The sequence below is a fragment of the Rhodnius prolixus genome, unplaced genomic scaffold (assembly GCF_049639745.1).
Source record: "Rhodnius prolixus isolate KJV_2025 unplaced genomic scaffold, Rpr scaffold_8, whole genome shotgun sequence".
NCBI lineage: Eukaryota > Metazoa > Arthropoda > Insecta > Hemiptera > Reduviidae > Rhodnius > Rhodnius prolixus.
The window spans coordinates 261,815-280,564 of NW_027411593.1; the positions used below are offsets into that span (position 1 = coordinate 261,815).

The 18,750-nt window shown below is 34.9% G+C and overlaps 1 protein-coding gene across 6 annotated transcripts in view; it reads right to left on the reverse strand.

Annotated features, from left to right (window-relative positions):
* The window catches only part of LOC141450635 (fibrillin-2-like), a 146,989-nt gene that overhangs the window by 60,126 nt on the left and 68,113 nt on the right, over positions 1 to 18,750 (reverse strand). For 4 of the 6 annotated variants that reach the window (XR_012456202.1, XM_074121228.1, XM_074121226.1 and 1 more), the window contains exons 2-13: positions 17,631 to 17,713; positions 16,287 to 16,436; positions 12,937 to 13,077; positions 11,693 to 11,788; positions 9,225 to 9,419; positions 8,103 to 8,354; positions 7,864 to 8,019; positions 6,401 to 6,577; positions 4,263 to 4,382; positions 2,765 to 2,887; positions 1,132 to 1,380; positions 843 to 968 (exon numbers count right to left, since the gene is read on the reverse strand). Coding sequence is in view for 5 of the 6 variants with exons in the window: in XM_074121228.1 (XP_073977329.1) it covers positions 843 to 968; positions 1,132 to 1,380; positions 2,765 to 2,887; positions 4,263 to 4,382; positions 6,401 to 6,577; positions 7,864 to 8,019; positions 8,103 to 8,354; positions 9,225 to 9,419; positions 11,693 to 11,788; positions 12,937 to 13,077; positions 16,287 to 16,436; positions 17,631 to 17,713 (1,868 nt within the window). In the remaining variant the exon portion in view is untranslated. Of the gene's footprint in view, positions 1 to 842; positions 985 to 1,131; positions 1,381 to 2,764; positions 2,888 to 4,262; positions 4,383 to 6,400; positions 6,578 to 7,863; positions 8,020 to 8,102; positions 8,355 to 9,224; positions 9,420 to 11,692; positions 11,789 to 12,936; positions 13,078 to 16,286; positions 16,437 to 17,630; positions 17,714 to 18,750 lie in introns of those variants that run through there. The other 2 variants (XM_074121227.1, XM_074121230.1) reach the window with 2 other exon arrangements.

Sequence of the window (18,750 nt, forward strand, 5' to 3'; positions counted from 1 at the left end):
GATACTGTGTGGGAATAACAGACATTTTTGACCATTTTAAAAAAATTGCTGCTTTTGGAAGGCCTGACATGATCTAAAAGAGTTTTCCAACAAAAGTTGTCTTTTAATTTTTAATTTAAGTAACGACTAATATACAACTGCGTACTTAAACCGATCTGGACTCACGGACTTGAGCTGTGGGGTTCCAATTTACAGAAGATCCAGTCCTTCCAATCAAAAATACTCCGTCATATTACGAATTCTTTATTTTATGTCTCTAACTCCACCCTCCATAACTCATAATCTCAAAATCTTATACGTAACTGACGAATCTAAATCTAAATATAGAAAATTCTTTGACTGTTTCCATTCTATACAAATCCTCTTGTTCAAAATCTTGCCTTCAAAACGATTCCAGATCGTCGTCTACGACGATTGAAACCCTGTTGGCCTCGTGACCAGCTTCATTAATGAAAGTAACTTCAGCGAGAGTGGGCAGCTTCTCTCCTCAAGCTGATCTAGTCATGAAGTCTTCTTTCATCATATTCACTGATTACATTTTATTCTTTTTGTAGATTGTGAATAACAAATAAATTAAAAAAATAAATAAGTAATATTAAGCTGCTAATTATCATCTGTTGACGAAGCAACAGGAATTCTATTTTTTTTTAAAAAATTGGACAAGGTGGCACTGCGTTCGATTCTGGAGTAGAAGATTTTCCCAAGTATTTACGTAAAAAAATTGTTTACTTGCTTAATCTCCGCCTACACCTCAAAAGTTGGTTTGTTAAAATTATTTCTTTGAAGTATAAGAACATTAGAAACACATGAAAGTGATATTGATAAACATTTTAACAGCTTACCTACGCAAGATCTTCCATCTGGGCCTAGATTAAATCCAACGTGGCACTCACACTTGAAACTTCCGATTGTGTTAATGCATCTTCCATTTTGACAAGGCGGATTTTGGCCTAGGCACTCGTCGTTATCTGGCCACATTGAAGTCTGTGTTATTGCCACATTAAATTAACGTAAGCAAAACTGTTCACCATAAAATAATTACATAATAACATCAAAAGAAAAAAAAAATAAATTTTGCAAAAAAGAACGTAAGAGATAATTAAAATCGGTGGAATCAACCAAAATGCTTACCGACGCAACTATTTCTATCTGTAAAAAGTTTGTAACCGGAATCACACATACACTTGAAGGAGCCTTCGGTATTGAAACATTTTCCATTAGTACAGACGCCTGATAAGGAGCACTCATCTGTGTCGACACAAAAGGCGCCGTCTGATGACACTGTAAAGCCGACCTCGCAGATGCATTTGTAAGATCCGGGGACATTTTCACATCTTCCATTAAGGCAAATTAATGGATTTTCGTAGCACTCATCACTGTCTGTAATTTTTTAAATAAATAATTTGGATTGTTTTACTTTCAATTTTAGAATACTGTTTAAGAAATAACTAAAACCAAATATACTATGATACTATGAATATACTATGACAGAATAACATCAACGTGAACACATCCCCACTCGTGAACTACCCTTACTTTTAGCAATGATTGAATGATGTTAAATTGCAAGCTTGTTCTCCAACAGCACATAATTTCAACAGTATATTACGGTATGATACCTGGGAAGTCAGGATGTGAGTAAGGTATATGGAATGGTCAGCGTGAGTGGTAATCATTGTTCTAGAATGGCTAGGATTGTTTGCCGCATGATTGGTATATAACGCTTAGAATTTTGGTCCTTGGACGGAGCCTTTTGGAACGCCTGCTAGGATAAGTTTAATGATTAACAATTCAATCCCATACCGCACTCTAAAGTATCAAGCGTCGAGATAAAACTATAAACTAATGAAATGATTGAAGCTGTAGCTTCACAACGAGTTTTCTCTAAAATTAGGTAACAGAAGATTGCTTTAATGATTGATAAGTGTGAACATTTCTATGGGTGTTATACGTCCTACTCAATTTGGAGGATATTATTATTGTAGGAGAATATATTAATTACATCGAACTAGAGATAACTACCATTTCCGAAACGAGAAATTCAGGACTCTATATGCTTAAAATGATAAAAAAAAACCCGAAGATTCATCAACAGAAGTTCATATGGGCTAGATGTAAAGGTTGTTGGACGTAAAGCGCGCGCGCGCGCGCAAAAAGAAAGAAAGAAAATAGAAAATTGTTGAGAGTTCTACTATTTGGCGGTTTTCTTTTTCGGCTAATCACATTTACCCTCTCACACTTGATTTGGAGATTGTTAAGAACTCCATCCGCACTCTTCAATTGGCGCATATTTTGCAAATATTTAGTTGACAATGAATGTTATTAACTTAACTATGTGCCCTCGTATTTTATTCTAGTTTCATCAGTTTTAAGATTAAATTTATTCTTAAAAATGTAAAAGAAGGTAAGTACGAAAATTGATTAATTCAATAAAAAATATTATAAATATTAAATTGAATATAAATATTACAAATTTTATTAAGTAAGTAAGTAATCGCCTATTTTTTCAGGCGGGCTTAACGTCCAACTACCAATTAGGTGTCGCGGACGGAGGCGACTAGCAAACAACTTTACTGTAAATTTCTTTTATTAACCATTAAATAAAACCCAAGGCCTAAGATCGGGAATCAAACCCAGAACCACAAAACATATTAGCTTTACAGGTCTCGCCTCTAACCGCTCGTCTACCATGGCGCATACAAATTTTATTATTATTAAAAAAAAAAAATGAATTTCATGGCATTGCCGTTTAATCATTACTTACCCACACAAGAGTGACCTGTAGGCGACCGGACAAAGCCATTTCTACATTTGCACTCGTAAGATCCATCTGTGTTTATGCATATGCCATTAGCACACATCCCACTTTGCGAGCATTCATCGTGATCTGTTGAACAATGAAATATAAATTATTATTGAAACAAGAGATTGGGTTTTATTCGTTCAAGTTACTAGAAATAGATTGGATAGATACCTATTACTCCATTGAAAACTTACTTCACTAAATTTATTTATAGAATGCAACATTCTCTAATGAGGATATCATTTACACGTCGCTATTGTCAAGTGATGAAGGAAAAGGAAGTTTTCTATTTTAAAAACTTCTGTTCAACAACAGTCTTTCAATAGTTTTCAGTTCAATGCATAGTTTAAAAGCCTATACCATGAATATTACCTTAAAAATATTAAATAGACTTGGTTGGAAGTAAAGAGTAAAAGGGAAGCGGGCTAACTGGAACGCTAATGCAAAACAAGTAAAGTAAAAAGTAATCGCCTATTTTTCAGGCGGGGCTTAACGTCCAACTACCGATTAGATGTCGTGGATGGAGGCGACTAGCAAACATACTTTACTGTAAATTTATTTTATTAACCATTAAATGAATGGAAGAAAATGATTAGAGAAGGATTACGTGATTTTAATTTAGGTTAAGCTATAAGGATGGCAGGAATATAGAGTACTGATCAATCCATTAGCTGTAGAATATGTAAATAGTTTTATATAGTAGAGGGATGAATGAATGGAGTATTTATAAGTAAGAATGGAGAGTGAGTGTTATTCTGGTGATATGCCTAGGTGCCCCTAGACTTTATGGCGAAAGCCAATGCCAAAAAAAAACAAAAAAACATTAAATAAAATCCAAGGGCTAAGACCGGGAATCGAACCTAGTGCCACACAATTCATATTAGCTTTACAGGTCTCGCCTCCAGCCGCTCGGCTACCGTGGCGCCTTAATGCAAAACAAATTGCACCGGATATCCTCCTACAACCCCTGATTAGCATCAGAAGGATCTTATACTGCAGCTGCCAGTTATCAGGTGGTGAATTGGAGTCCCCTCCAGCTTCCCACAGAATCAGCAGGGGTTCGCATTTTAGGTCGAACTTCATTAGAAGTCCACCGAGTCGACAATGCCCTGTGAAGGTATTTAATTCACCAGCATTCACTCATACTGAGAATAGCTTTAAATCTTTTCTGGTTATAATTCCACTCACTGATCTGTGGCTGTTTCAGTTCAGTGAGTCACCCTAGAGCTGGGCTAAGAAGAATATTTAATTTTTTTTTTTAAATATACTTGTTCACATTCCAGCACGAATGTTTCCTTATTCAGAGGAGATAACTTTACATTAAATATAACGATAATTTCGAGAAATCATTTCCCGCGTTACATACTTATTCATCAATAATTAAATCCTTACGAAATAAATTTGGTTAAATAATTAATTGTTGAATAGAATAGAATAAAAAATTAAGGAGCCTCATTACCAATGCATCTTCTTCCGTCTGAAGAAACATCAAAACCTGGAGGGCAAGTACATTGAAAACTTCCTGGAGAATTAAAGCATGTTCCACCCATACAATATCCCAACCGGCATTCGTCAATATCTGAAAAAAAATGTTTTTTTAAAAGGTTGAAAAATAAAATAAATTCAATTTCAGATTAGTTTTGAAATAATAATAATATTCCAAATTAAAAGTGAAAGAATTTAAGGGCTGCTGCGACTGCTCAGCCTCGCTATGAAGTAGGCACCGCCCCCTCTGTTTACTTCCTTAATGCCTTGAAAGCATTTGGCTCAGACATCTAAGTGCCCCTGAAACCTGGTCAATCATTCTGGACAACATTACGCTGCTTCTTGATATCAATAAATCCTTAGACTTTTAGAATTAACAACACTTCATTATGCACTCAGTCAATAAATAAACTAGCTGGCGCACATTTTGGTGTGATTTTTTTTTTTTAAATGAGGTTAGAAGTTAGTTGCAAATGTTTACACAACTATTCTTGCTAACTGTTACTATGTTGGTTACAAGACGCATGAGAAGAAGTGAGGTTAGAGAGACACCTCTAACTTTACTTGAACATGAAGGATCACTTATAATATGTTGGTCTATGAAACGCAGATCAAAGGAGAGATCCAAGAATTTGTTCTTACGTATACCTAGACTTGTGTCTAGTACAAACAGATAGCGACTAGGGATCATAAATGGCAAATGGTGGGGAATGGGTTTGGAAAAAAATCACTGTTGTCGTTGGAGGAAACCGCGCACCACATAATCTTGAAATGTGCATGCAATGAGAACCTCCGCATTAACTTTCAATTTTGGCCCTGGGATCTCACTGAAGAAAAGAACGTTACATTGTACTTATTAAGTAGATGACTGGGTGTAATTTTATTAATTAGTTTGCAGGGGCGTTTGAGTCTCACGAATGTTATAAGCAGAGTTTCATTGGAAGGCAAAGCCATATTTATTATGTTGGCTAATTGTTGTTTGTTTGAAGATTGGTTGCGCTGGATGAGTAGTTTTGAGTTTATAATTGTCCTTCAGTAACGTAGAGTACAAAGAGGTTTTTAGTATAATTTATCTAGTGTGCATGTGTGATGAGTGTGAGTATGTGGAGGGGCGTCTATTTCATTGAAGATTCTGCTGTTTCCTGATAAATTTGGAATCTCTCGTTTTTTGGTTTATCCTAAACAGCTCTTCGATTTAAGTGAAGTAAAGTAATGCCTATTTTATTAAACAGGCTTTACGTCTAACGACCAAATTAGGTGTCGTGAATGTAGGCGACTAGCAAACATACTTTCCTGTAAATTTCTTTTATTAACCATTAAATAAAATACAAGGCCTAAGACCGGAAATCGAACCCAGTACCACAATACATATTAGCTTCGCAGGTCTCGCCTCTAACCGCTCGGATACCGTGGCGCCTTCTTTGATTTAATAAGGTTACCGGTTGTACAACAATAGAGTACAATGAGCGTGTTTTGGGCACTAATTAAATCCATTCGTACAATAATTTTTAATCGACAATTTTGAGTAATGATTACTCTTGCCTTCTGTTTTCGTTAGAAATAAAATTTCACTAAATTTAATTCGTTGCATCAAGCAATTAGATCAATTGTACTCAAAGTTATAGTAAATTACATTTTATGCAGTCGATAGCATTGCGGACAAAAAGTTGGGGTTCTGCAAGGGCGTTATGGAGGAGCATGGTCATCTAAAAGAGAGATTAGTCAGTTTATTAGTCAAAAATGAAAGTGGTATCGAATAGCAGTTGTCTGCAGGAATTTGGGAAGTTGAATGATACTTCTAATAAGCTAAATTAGAAAGGCCAAGTTTAATCTGCCAACACATAAGAAATGTGTTTTTGATGCCCCCAAAAGCTTCTATATTTTTGGATCTTTTACTTGAACCATATTCTGAACGACTTTTCTCTAGAGTAAGAAAAAACTTTTCTGTCTGTTTACGACAGTTTAGTTTTTCTAACAGTTAATCTTATTGAGTATACGGTACACTAAGTAAGAAGTACCTACTAAATTATGTCATTTTAGGCATTTTTTTTATTATAACAAAAATAATAACATTTTATTAAATAAAAAAAGTTAAAAAAAATATTAACTAGCCTTCACACACTTGCGTTGGACTTTTTTGATATCCAGGAAAGCAAATGCACGTGTATCCATCAGAAGTATCAGTGCACTGGCCACCGCCGCAAATATTTGGTCTCAGGCCACACTCATCCACGTTCATTGTATGTCCAGGATCGGCCTCTCCTCCACCGCAGAGTCGTGTGTAAGAAACTGCAAGTATAATAACCATATTAGATCTCTGAAGAGTGAAGATTGGCTCAATAAAAGCCAAATCCACGGCCTAAAATATCTATTGTGGACTGCGTGTTGGTGTTTGAACATAGAATGTAAATGGGTGCGTCATGATAAGCGAGAGTTTGCCTGAGGCTGAGCTAAACTCAATTAGTTGTTCCTAAATTATTGAAAGTATAAGTAGTATTAATGTGAATTTCTCTCAAATTTGTACAATGAGATAAAATGTGACAAGTGGGTCCCAATAAACAACTCATTCCAGAGCAGTGTGTATCGAATGCTGGAGGACATAACGGCTCTTAGAAACTTCAATTTTCGCACTGACAAAGTTAATTTTAATTTCCTTTTACTCGCATTTTTTGTTTTGTTTTTTAATTGCTTCATATAAACACAACTTTTTGAATGGTGAAAATTGTGTTTATAGTTAGAGGAAACGGGGAATAATAGCCCCGTGTAAGGAGATGGATGAAAGAGGATTTACCAATTAAGATTTTAAAAGTGAATATCAGCGAGAGTATAGAAATAAAGATTCGTTATTATCGTAAGATTACAGAATAAAGGGTCGTTTAAGGCTGAAACATTGTGAAATAGTTCAGAAGGCAGAAATAAAATAAAGAGATATTAAAAGGAAATAAATTGGGAGAGCTGAACTGAAATAAAACTGCCATTACTTCCTGAAATAATACAAATTTGGGAGAGCAGAATGAAAATAAGATTTAGACCAATTTACTATTTTGAGGTTTTTTCGAAAGCAACTCATTCGATTTTTTTTAAAATATACCAATGGAATATTTGTTGATCTAACATTTTCCCAGAAAATTCTATTAATAGATTAACCTCTGGGAAGGGTTGGGTAGAGTACCTCTAACGAGATTTTTTTAAAAGTAAAATTAGTTGAAAGGGGTTAACTGTTCTGTAAAAATCGAGTTGGTAGAAAGTCGCTAAACTTCTTACTCAAAAGGCGTTTTCACTTTTTTTGAAAATGGTTACAAGGATTTTTTATAAACTTCCAATATACATTAAATAGACAAATACATTTAACTTTAATATTTTTTTTTATGAAAGTTTGTTTTGGGCAGTTCTATGTAAGCTTGCTGTAAGGTGTTATTTCATTACAGAGTAGAGTTTCGAAAAGTACCCATAGTTATTAAGAATTAAATTAAATATTGGTAATTTGAAGAAAATGCATGGTTTGGAGAATCTTGTGAAGCAGATAGTATTCCATGACAATGAACAGGGACTACCAGAGGTAAGAAAAGAAATACCTTCTCCTTGGAGCGGACATAGCGAACAGTTCTCGCCCCACGCCTTGCCCACGTTCATGCCGCAACAGCAGTCCCTCTTGGACAAGCGCACCAATAGACTGTGCATGCACATTCCTGCCTTGGAGACGGCAGTATAGCAGGTGCCCTGTCTTGCGTCTGGATACAAAAATCTCTCAAATAATTATATTTCCTCTACTGAATTTTTAAAGCAAAACATTTCGGTATAAAAAACAACTTACCAATACAAGCTGTACTGTCGCGATTTGGTATAAAGCCTGGCTCACATATACAATGAAAACTTCCTTCTGTATTTACACATCTACCATTTTCACAAATATCAGGCCTTTCGCGACATTCGTTCACATCTCTACAGGTATTGTCATCATCTCTTCTCGCTTGACCGATCGGACACTCACATTTAAATGAGCCTTCTGTATTAATACATCTTCCACCCATACAAAGACCAGGAATTGCTTCACATTCGTCTATATCTATAAAAGAAACAGAATTATTTTTAAATAAGTGTTTCACCGGCAACGCTGGATAAAGTTGTAGGTTTTCGTCTCTGCATGCTTGTCTTTAATTACAATAAATTATCATAGTTGTAATAATATAAAATAATAATGCAAGAAATTTGACAGTTAGATCAGATTTATGATTTGGAGTTGGGCTTCTGGCTTCAAACTTATTGGTGGGTGTTTTTCCAACCATTTTTCGCCAACCAGTCCTTGTTAGGATATCTAGGAAGTCCACTCTAAATTTGAGATTTCTAGAGTTGTTTCCCCCCCCCCCATACTTTCAACAGCACAAATGCTCATTGCAATTGAATCATCAATTCGTTGTGCGTAACAGACACAATATATCGATAGTTGTCCAGCACTAACTTCATGGTCTTCTCAGGAAATCGTCAGGATGATATGTCAAACTACTCCCTTTCTATATAAATTTTTCATTCAACAGGTTTCGGTTTTTTTAAACATCAGTTACAACTTCTTTAAACAACCATAGACGTCAAGATGGTCAGAAATTGAATCTGTAGTTCTGACAATAAATTATAAACTTTTTTATTTAATGTAAAATAATTTTAAAATAATTATCAATACTCTTAGATGAAATAACTTATGTAATACAAAGTGTGTGATTTAGCATTACTATGTTGGAAGTAGAAACTGATGGGGTTATTTATCAAGGTAGCAAAGGTTAAAACATTAGTTACACTTTTTTTTCATGTATCAAATCGTAGATTCAATTTCCAGGAACATGTCGTCGAGTAACAATTGTCTACGAGGAATTTATGGTCTCGTTTTTACTGCCGGTACGCCAAAAATAAAAAAAAAGATTGAAAGATTTTATGTACCCACCTGTACACTGTCCTGTGTGAATATTCTTGATGTAACCCTCGTCGCACTCCAGATGACTGGGGCATTTCTCGCATGGATGTCCCCACGCTTTGCCGACCGTTGCACAGCACAGCGTTCTTGTACAGACAACTCCAGCCAGTTGCGCCTGACACATCCCATTGTACACCTTGGTGAAACACGGCCCTGTCCTGTAATCTGAGGTCAGACACCTTGAATATCTAAAGACTATGAGCTCTCGCTAATTCTATTTGAATTAAATAATTATATTTATTAATTAATAACTTGGGACCTGTCAAATCTAGTTAGTGGTAAGTTAGCGCCAATTTCATTTTGCTGTTTCAATTGCTAGTCTTTACTCATTGGTGGGTTCAGTGTTCATTATTCCCGAAAGTCTTAACCAGAGGCCTTCAGAAGACTAAAATGGCGCTACATTCTTCAGGGGCAGCTTAAAAGACATTGGATACAGCTAATTTTAAATTGTTAAAAATTAGAAATTGCCCAGTTACCATAGAAAAAACTTCTTTTTTGGTCAGTTTCCTTAAAACAGTATTAGTTGTGTTATTTTCAATTTTCTATCTTTCTATGTCTTTAATATGCGGGTACTTGATATACCTGTGTTTGAGAATAGATTACTTATTAAGGTGCAACTTCCCTCAATATTCCTTTATCTTAACTTTCCTTTTCAATATTTTGGAGTGTTCTATAAAATAGAAAATTTAAAAAAAAATTAACGAAATTAAAAATTATCGGAGCTGAGAAAGCAAATAGACGGTATTTAGAACGCTTACGGTTGTGCTGTTTAAGAAGAATCAGTTGTTTCCTCGTTTTTGATACTGCGATGCACTCTTTTAAAAACCAATTTTTAATGGGAAACAATTATCAAACAATTTGGGTATTGTTACAAATTGTAAATTAATAAAAAAATTGGAGTATGATTTCTGCTTGTTCGCTGTTCTAACACTAACATGTGGAAGCTCGAGTTGAGATTCGGAAATAAGGGTATGTAATTCGTTAGCCTTAAAGTATAAGTAGGAAATTGTTCGATAAGCCTTAATTTCAGTTTAGAATAGTTCTTCAGGCTGGTATAGATTTGATGTTTTGTGTCGGAACTAAACTGGCAAGAAATGTAATTTGTGGTCTAACTTGCCCGAATCTTGTACTCTACTTTTGTACGAATAGATATTAGTGCCTGAATTGATCCAAGTCTCTGCTGTTTATATCAGTTACCATCGGTAATCCTAATTTTGAACAGGTGAACTGTTCTTTTGTCTTTCGCTGATTTCTCAGTTCAGTTAAGGTAATCCGCAGTCTTCGCAATTTCCCTACCCTTAATTTCTCCACCTGTTTGCGGCAACCTTTATCAGGAAATGGTTTTTCCAAATTTAGTGCATGTCTATGTGTAAGAAAGTGTTGGATCCTCGCAAGGAGTTGCGGCCCCCCTTGACCAGAATTTTCTTTGAGCGTCAATTGTCCGTTGGCAGCATTGGTTGTTTGGACATAGTGGGGATGGTGGCCAGTGCAAGGTAGAAGTTCAGTTGCCCTTGGGCACCTCAACAGAGACAGAACTGCTGACTGACCTTGTGTACTGTGCGTCGGTCCGCCAAATTGATGGCGTCCTTCCGCCGGAGGAACATGTGCCAGTGCTAATGAGGAGAGCTTGTCTGTTAAGAATTGGACTTTAATGGCCATATTGTTATCATTTATTGTACCTTCTGTATCTGACATGTATGTAAGTCTTGTACATTCATTATTAAGAGAAAATTACTTGCCACCCCCGTCTGGGGTTCTGATGGTTCCAATAATAATTTATGCCAGGATACCTTGTATGGTATTTGTAACTATAGAGAATACCCTGTACACAGCCCTGTACATTTAATGCATTGTCAAAACTGTATCCTTCCAATACCGTGCCTGGTATTAGCGCTAAAAGAGAGTCAGAACTCTGTCGTTATATTAATTGTTCCTTAAATAATTATCCCCAATACCTTGTCTAGTAATTAAGAAATAATTAAATATAGAATGTATTCATTTTGTTAAGTGCATTGTAAGTTGTCATTTATTCTTTAATTGTAATATAGACTTTATTCCTTTTGTTAAGTGCATTGTAAACGTCATTTATTCCTTAATTGTTGAATAAACATTAATTATATTTTTTACTAAGGGTATTTCAAGTGTTAGTGGTGTCCCCCTCCCCTGATCCTTCTTTGACTAAATTAAAATTGGAGTGGTCGAACACTTTATTTTATATTAATTGCCCCCCCCCCCACCCATTACACTCCTTTTCAGAAAGGATTCAACGAAGGAACTACTACTAAGAAACATTGACTAGGAGGTGATTGGAACATAAAAACTTTTAATCAGAATATAACTCAAAGCTTTGCTGTGTCTCTAATACATCATCCTTTGTGTTATGTGATACAGAAAAGTATTCCGTTGTATTTGTCTAAATGTCAAGATTAAATTATTACCAGCTTCGCATCTTTTGCCCGTGTAGCCGTAAATACAGGCACATCTGTCCGGAGCAATGCATCTTCCTCCATTTAAACAGCTTTCCTTACAAATAGCTGAAAAAAACATATTTCACACTTAATGGAAGTAGTGTAAATCGTTAGCCTTAAAATATAAGAAGCAGGCTCTTTTTAAAAACCACGGAGAGTTTTTGAAAAAATCATTATTAAGCTTCATCAGAAGCACTGAATATGCAATTTGTATCAATTCTTCAGCCCTGAGGTCATTAGCTTCAGTTCTTTTTAAAATTGCATCTTCACTTAAATCTATAGTCCAATTAATATTTTTGTGTGTCTTAGAATGCGCATGCTGTTGGGGTTTTAGACTGTTTACTTTAATGATTACGAAAAACTGTCTCATTTGTTTATTCTTCCAAGTTAATCACTTCCAGCTGTCTTTTTGCCCGTAATTAATTTTTCTTTGGTGGCAAGGAAATCAATGCAACCCCACACAAAAATTGTTTACACCACAAATAAGTTTATTGTGAAGAAGCGAGCAGTCGGAGGAAGTGAAACAAGTTCGAATTTCCGCTTGAAGTGAGGCGAAGTGGGTGTTCCAATAAAACCATGCTGCTTTCTTTCTTCAACTTTCTTCCTTGCAACTAAAAAGCCACTATTATGCCTCTTTAAGGAAGAAAATTTTGAATAATATTAGATTTAGTTTATTAGATATCTTTTCATAGTTCTGAGACTGTTGTTAAATGCTATTTGAAGCAGAGTAATTTTATTTAATTTTTATATAAACAAGTACTTACGTGTATAAATATAAGTTCGTTTCCTGAGAATAGTTTTTTCTGAGACAGAGCTTGGTTTAGAAATGGGAAATTAGTAAATTTATGGCTGTTGCTGTAAAACTTTTGATAAAATAATGTTTCTATATCGCCCAAATATCAAATTTTAATTCACTCGTTATTTTTGGTCAAACAACTGATACCGTTACATTCTGTCGAGTTACATGATAAAAAACCAAGATTCATGTAAACAGTTTATTCAATGAATTGAATGTAAGACAAAAACACTTGAAACATCCTATTAGTTGTTAGAAAATGAGAGTAATGTCCTAAGTTATGAAATCTAATTTTAAGTATATTTTGGCTTCCAGAAATAAAATAGCCAAAGTGCAAGGAATTACAGCAAAGACGTACATTTATTTATCAAGATATAATATTTAATCAAACTAAATTCTAGAAAGAAGAAATTAATACCTTCTGAACAGAATTCTCCTTGGTAACCAGCTCTGCAGAGACAGCTGTCGCCCACGCAAGTTCCTCCATTCATACAGGGAAATCTACAATGCATCATTTCATCCGGCCTTTTCTCTAAAGCTAATATGTTGCTTCCACCAACTGTAAAATATAATATTAACGGTAATTAAATTATGACTAGATCCTTCCCGTATCTTGCTCAGTTGATGCCAAGACGAAGATTCATGTTGGTCAGGATCACATTGCAGAAAAATAAGTAAACTGGCCGATTGACCAAACAAGAAGCATAAATCACACAGGTAACTGTTATTTATTTATTTTTAATTCTTCCCTTTAATGTTGTATTTTATTTAAATATGGGGTTGCCGGTCAATTCATAGCAGTCTTCAAATTTTTTGGCATTTAATCTAGTTTCATTGGGTTTTGTCATTTTTACTTTCGTAATAAGCCTCTAAATCCGTTTTAGTCCTATTTTGGAAATCTGGGGCTTTCAGGGAAATTATTACGAATAAAATAAAATTGAAATCGGTTTCACTAAAATGTTAAATGAACATTGATTTCTTTGATTTTAACCAGAATTTATTTATCACATATTTATTTAAAATAAGCTCAAAATGTGAGAAAATTTAGAAAATGAAGTTTTTTTTATTAATTTCTATTTGGTGGCCTGCTGCTAAGCTATATAAAAATATCATTTAAATTCAAGTTTCTTTGTTAGAACCTACATTTTTTCTTACTGAAATTTCAAGAATTCTTAAAATTTTTGTCTCTTTAATAGAATTACTGATCTCTTAATAATGTAATTAAGAGTTTATTTGACTATTCAAATGTTAGTTCAAAATTCTTTGATTCTTCTAACAGTTTCTTTGTGCTTAGTTTCAATCCTATTTTGGAGTCAGGTACATTCACATTTCGATGGGGATTGTGTTTATTGCAATATTTGACATGTAAGGACTCTTCCATTGCAATGGTTAGTGATCAGTTAGTTCCTAAAGCAAAGTCTAGACTCTCGGATAGTGGCATCCAGAGTCACATTTAACTTCATAAGTTGCTCACAGTACATGTTGAATGATTTTCGTCGCAAATTGTGGGTTTTTTAAAAATTTGCTTATTACATAAAATACAACCTCACCTTTCATTTGATTCAAGTTAAAACTGCTTAGGGTATCCTTTTTCTTTTTTTTCTTATCCCGCGACAAAGGCGTTAAGCCATTTTCTGTCTGGCAGCCCAATATAGGGTATCCTTGGTATACCCTAAATATATTTCCTCCTTGGTATTTTTGGAGAGACTTTCTTTTCACGCCCTGAACTACAGTGAATTTCGTAAGATCAATAAAAGAATGAATTGTGATATTTTCCTTGCTGGCTTTACATTATCCATTTCCCATACAGCCCATATTTCGATGTCTAGTTTCAAAATAATTAATAGGCCATTGATATACTTTATATTTCCACAGTTCCGCCTAAATCATTTGAAGCAGTCAGATCAGTCGTCAAAGCATGATGAAATCTTCGTTAATAATAATATTGCCGCCTTTTCAGGGTATTCATATTTCTAAATTCAATTGACATTGTGGTATATTTGATATCGATGTGATATAGAGATCGATTGAGCAGGAGAGTAGTGGACAGGAGGGTTATGTAGGCAGTAGAAAATGAAAACATGTGTATTGTATGTTTACCTTTTTTGAGAAATACACAATAACTTCTTTTACTTAACTGTGTATTATTCACCTGTATCGAGAAATACATAAAAGACAAACTTTATTTCTCTTAATTTTTAAATCTTAGTTGTAGCAGATTCCAGGATGAATCATTGCTCTGAGCAATCATCGTGGGAACGGGGAAGGTAAATTAGGCGTGAGACAGCAAACTGCACGCACAACGAATTACAGAGTGAAAGCGATTTTTAGAAAATGGCATGTGTGTTTGTGCGAAAAAAATATCTCTAAAACTAAAAAAGGTTGGAATGTCGGAAATGGATGGATTTTTATGATCAGTGTAAAAGGACAAAGAATTTGGGCATTACAATTTCAGAAGGTGCATAGGAAACTGGTTGTTGAGCACCTGTAGAAAAAATAACACGAAAAATCAATTATAATTAGATCCTTCTCTAGTATTTCATTATCCAGTTAAGCGTGTTTGATGTGTATACACGTCAAACCAAATTTCTGTTACGGTGCGTTCGACGTGTAAACTCGTGAAAAATATAAAATTGCCATTAACTATAAAAAAATCGAAATCTTAATAAAATACAATAAGAATCTTATTTGATGGGATGTTTCCTTTATCTTACCAATAGAACTGCTAAGTATTTTATACGGAGGGGGCTGGTGGGAGTCAGCCAAATGATTAGTGGTTGGTACATGTTTATTCTCCCGATTAGAGATTGGGAATTACCACACAAATAAAAGCTCTCAACCCTTGTGCAATGCCGTTTTTACCTTAGATAGAGGTTTAGAGCATGATTTCATTTTGCACACAATTCAAAGCTCTTTTCTTCCTTGTAAAAGCTCTTGCGTCCCTAGTTAACTAGGCAATGCATACGTGAAGCAGTGCAAGATTTTGAATGAGCACAGAATGTTCTGTAATCTCAAGCCCCAGAAATTGCAGAAAATGTGCTAGCAATGACTATTACGTCGCTTGCAATGACTATTACGTCGTTGTAAACTTTGGTGGTTTTGCACTGCGTTCGACGTGTATACACGTCATTGTCTGATTTTAATTCCGTACACCGGGGGGGGAGGGGTTAAAACAAATTCCACGCTTAACTGGCTAAATTAAAAGTGACTTACTTTTTATTAAGAATGTTTTACTGGATGTTATTAATGGTCCTACGGCTAATATCCTAACATAATTAATTTAATATATTGTACTGAAGGATAGCCCAACCTCCTCTAATCTAACTTGATCTAACTCTGAGAATTCAAATAAAAGATTAATGAAATTTCTCTATATTTATTTAAACGTGATTCATTCATTCAGAATAAAGATTGAAGTAAAGTATTTTCTTTTTTTAATGTTTTTAAAGTTCCTAATTATTTTAGGTTTCATTTTTTGTCCTTTCCTTACAGAAATTAATTTCTCGCCTCCTTTTCGTAATTTAGAAATGTAATGTACTTATCTATTGAACAAATAACTATACATATATACATATAAAATGAATGTTTTAACCATTTTGACTGTCAGCTTCATTGTGCACACCGGATTATTAAACAAACCATCAATACTTCGATATATTTGAGGAAGATGATAGCTTTAATTGCAAATAATATATAAATATTGTTTTAGTTGAATATGATATACAAATTAATAAATAAGCTAAAGTTAGAAAAAGAAATAAAGCATACTAATACCGTGGTTCGAGGGTGAAGGCATCCTATCAAGGGTAGGTCTGGCAGGCTCAGGAAGCTGGCAGGAAGAGGCCAGGGCCCCGCTGTCACACAGGCACAAGTTCGGCTTCACACATCTTCCCCGGCCACAACGTCTCGTGCAGATCGCTGCAAATGAACATTTTAGTAGCTAGCTCACCAATCTCTTCAACTCGTGCACTTTGATCATGTTTAGAGAATTGTAACGCGTTAAGCAGCATGATTCCCAATCGAGGCTCATGCTGTTGTATTCGCTAGATTGTGACATTTTACTTTTTTTATCCTATGCCCGCTGCGGTTATAGAAGCCCTTTGACGTCTTTCTCCTAAGCATACACTTACTTTGACTTAATTCTGCTCGTTTGATAAAGCGTGATGCGATGTCTTGTGCACGCACACTGTTTTCTGTAATGTACAGCGATGACTTTAGACTTGATGTTTCATAAAAGTGACCGGAAACCGCATTTTCATGATGCTTCATTCATTTTATTTTTGTACTTTCATGTATTTCAGTTTTTGCATTCATTTCGTTTTGTTTTTGAGGACCGCGTTTTGACCACTTCGGCTCCAAACAGCAAATTTAGGAGAAAACGCATTTTTAACATTACCGCACATTGCCGTGGGTACTATTCAGAAGCAAATTACTCTTACTTCTTGTTGAGATATTGTAGAGTATTAGGTGTTGAACCTATTCTCATGAACTTCAAAAGGATACCTGGTTAAGTAATTTAGTTTTACTCCAAAATAAAAGATGAACGAACTGTGATTAATTTGAATAACGGTATTGTAATTATAATTCCACATTTACCGTCTTCAATACCTCGCGGAAAAAAGAGGGTATTTGAGCACAGTGTTCGCTAAGTATGGTAGCAACCTTGCATAACAAAGTCTTTTTTTTAGTGTTTATAGTTCTTTAGACAGAAAGTGTAGAAAAAACATCCAATAACCTGTGGCTCGGACAGCCGATTCGGACAGGGCTGCCACTAGGCTCGGGCAAATGGTGCAAATTTCTTATGCAAGGCTTAATGACCAACTACTAAATTAGGATTCCCAGACGAGGGACGAAAGCCCACTTTGTTACTTTTACTATAATTCGTAAATGAGGTAGAAACGTAAACTAAACTGAAATGAGAAGAACGCAAAGGCCGTGGGACTAGGAATTTCTAAATTTGATCATGATTAAACAAACCTTTAAGTTTGTTCATAAACTGTTTATAAAAAGCAGATTACGGTTTATTCTTTTGTTTTGTTGCGTTAGAGGTTAGAGTTGGAAAATACACAGGTTTCAATAATTTCTTATTAAAAAATAAAAAGGCTAACTTACGTATGATGCAGAGACCGCTGGAGACCTTGAGCTGCCAGCCGGGGCAGCAGTACGTTCTATTTCTGGATCTGCACACGTTCGGCCTGTAACACGTCATAACCAAATATTTTACTGTCTTTCATCTCATGTCCCTAAATCGCAAAAAAAGCCTGCACAGGTAGCACAGATATAGGCTATGCAGAAAGATGGAGTGGTAAGCCTAGGCAATCCCTTGAAATGGCCCATTCTTGCTTTCTCTTACAGCTTGTTCGAGAAAGTGGTGTTTACAATAGGGGCGATTTTCAATTTTAATTGGAAATTCTATTTTGAGGCTCATCTGAGTGGGAAAAAGAGGTTTTCTAATGACGTAGAGAAGAGCTGCAAGATTTTCTTTGAACATGAAATACTAATTAATTCTTTTGGAAACAAACGTTTCTAAATTAATTTAAGAGGCTTTCTTAGAGAGGAGTAAAGCTGTGCTTCCTGCAATGTATTGTAGGTTCGTAACGCAGAAAATGAATGAGCACCAAATGTGCATCCAAAAGTCCGAGTTGGGTGATTATCAGACCCCGTCTTTCCTAAAAGTATAGATCAGAGAACCGAAAAAGAGGAATTTAAATCTAACTTATGCAGAATATTCCGTTTGAATATTTATCTCAGAACAATGAATGATTTTGGTTCTTGGGAAGCTTGTGACGTCTTATTTCTTTCAATAGTTCCATTTTGTTTGTATAATAATGAAGCCAATCTTTTTTTAAGTTTGAAGAAAATGTAAATTTTAAATGACATTTCATTACCTTCCCATATATAATACATTTCAGTTAAATGTATGCTTATACAAGCTGTATTTGTAGTAAGAAGTAATGTGATTCAAATATTTGGAGATATAAGAAAAGAAGAAGTTTGAGAAAAGTTGTTAGCAAAGTCGTGTGAGTGTACTCACTAGATTTTCATTGTGAAAGGATCAACATGGAATAAAGTAAACAAATATTTTTTATCAAAAACATAATGTTAATTAAAGTTAGAGATGATGAGAAGTAATTAGCGAGAGGGTTAGTTATTAGTATAGTTAAATATTGAAAGTTTAGCGGGGAATAGCTAGCCTTTGGTCACAATTCACGTTGCATTGTCACATTGGCAT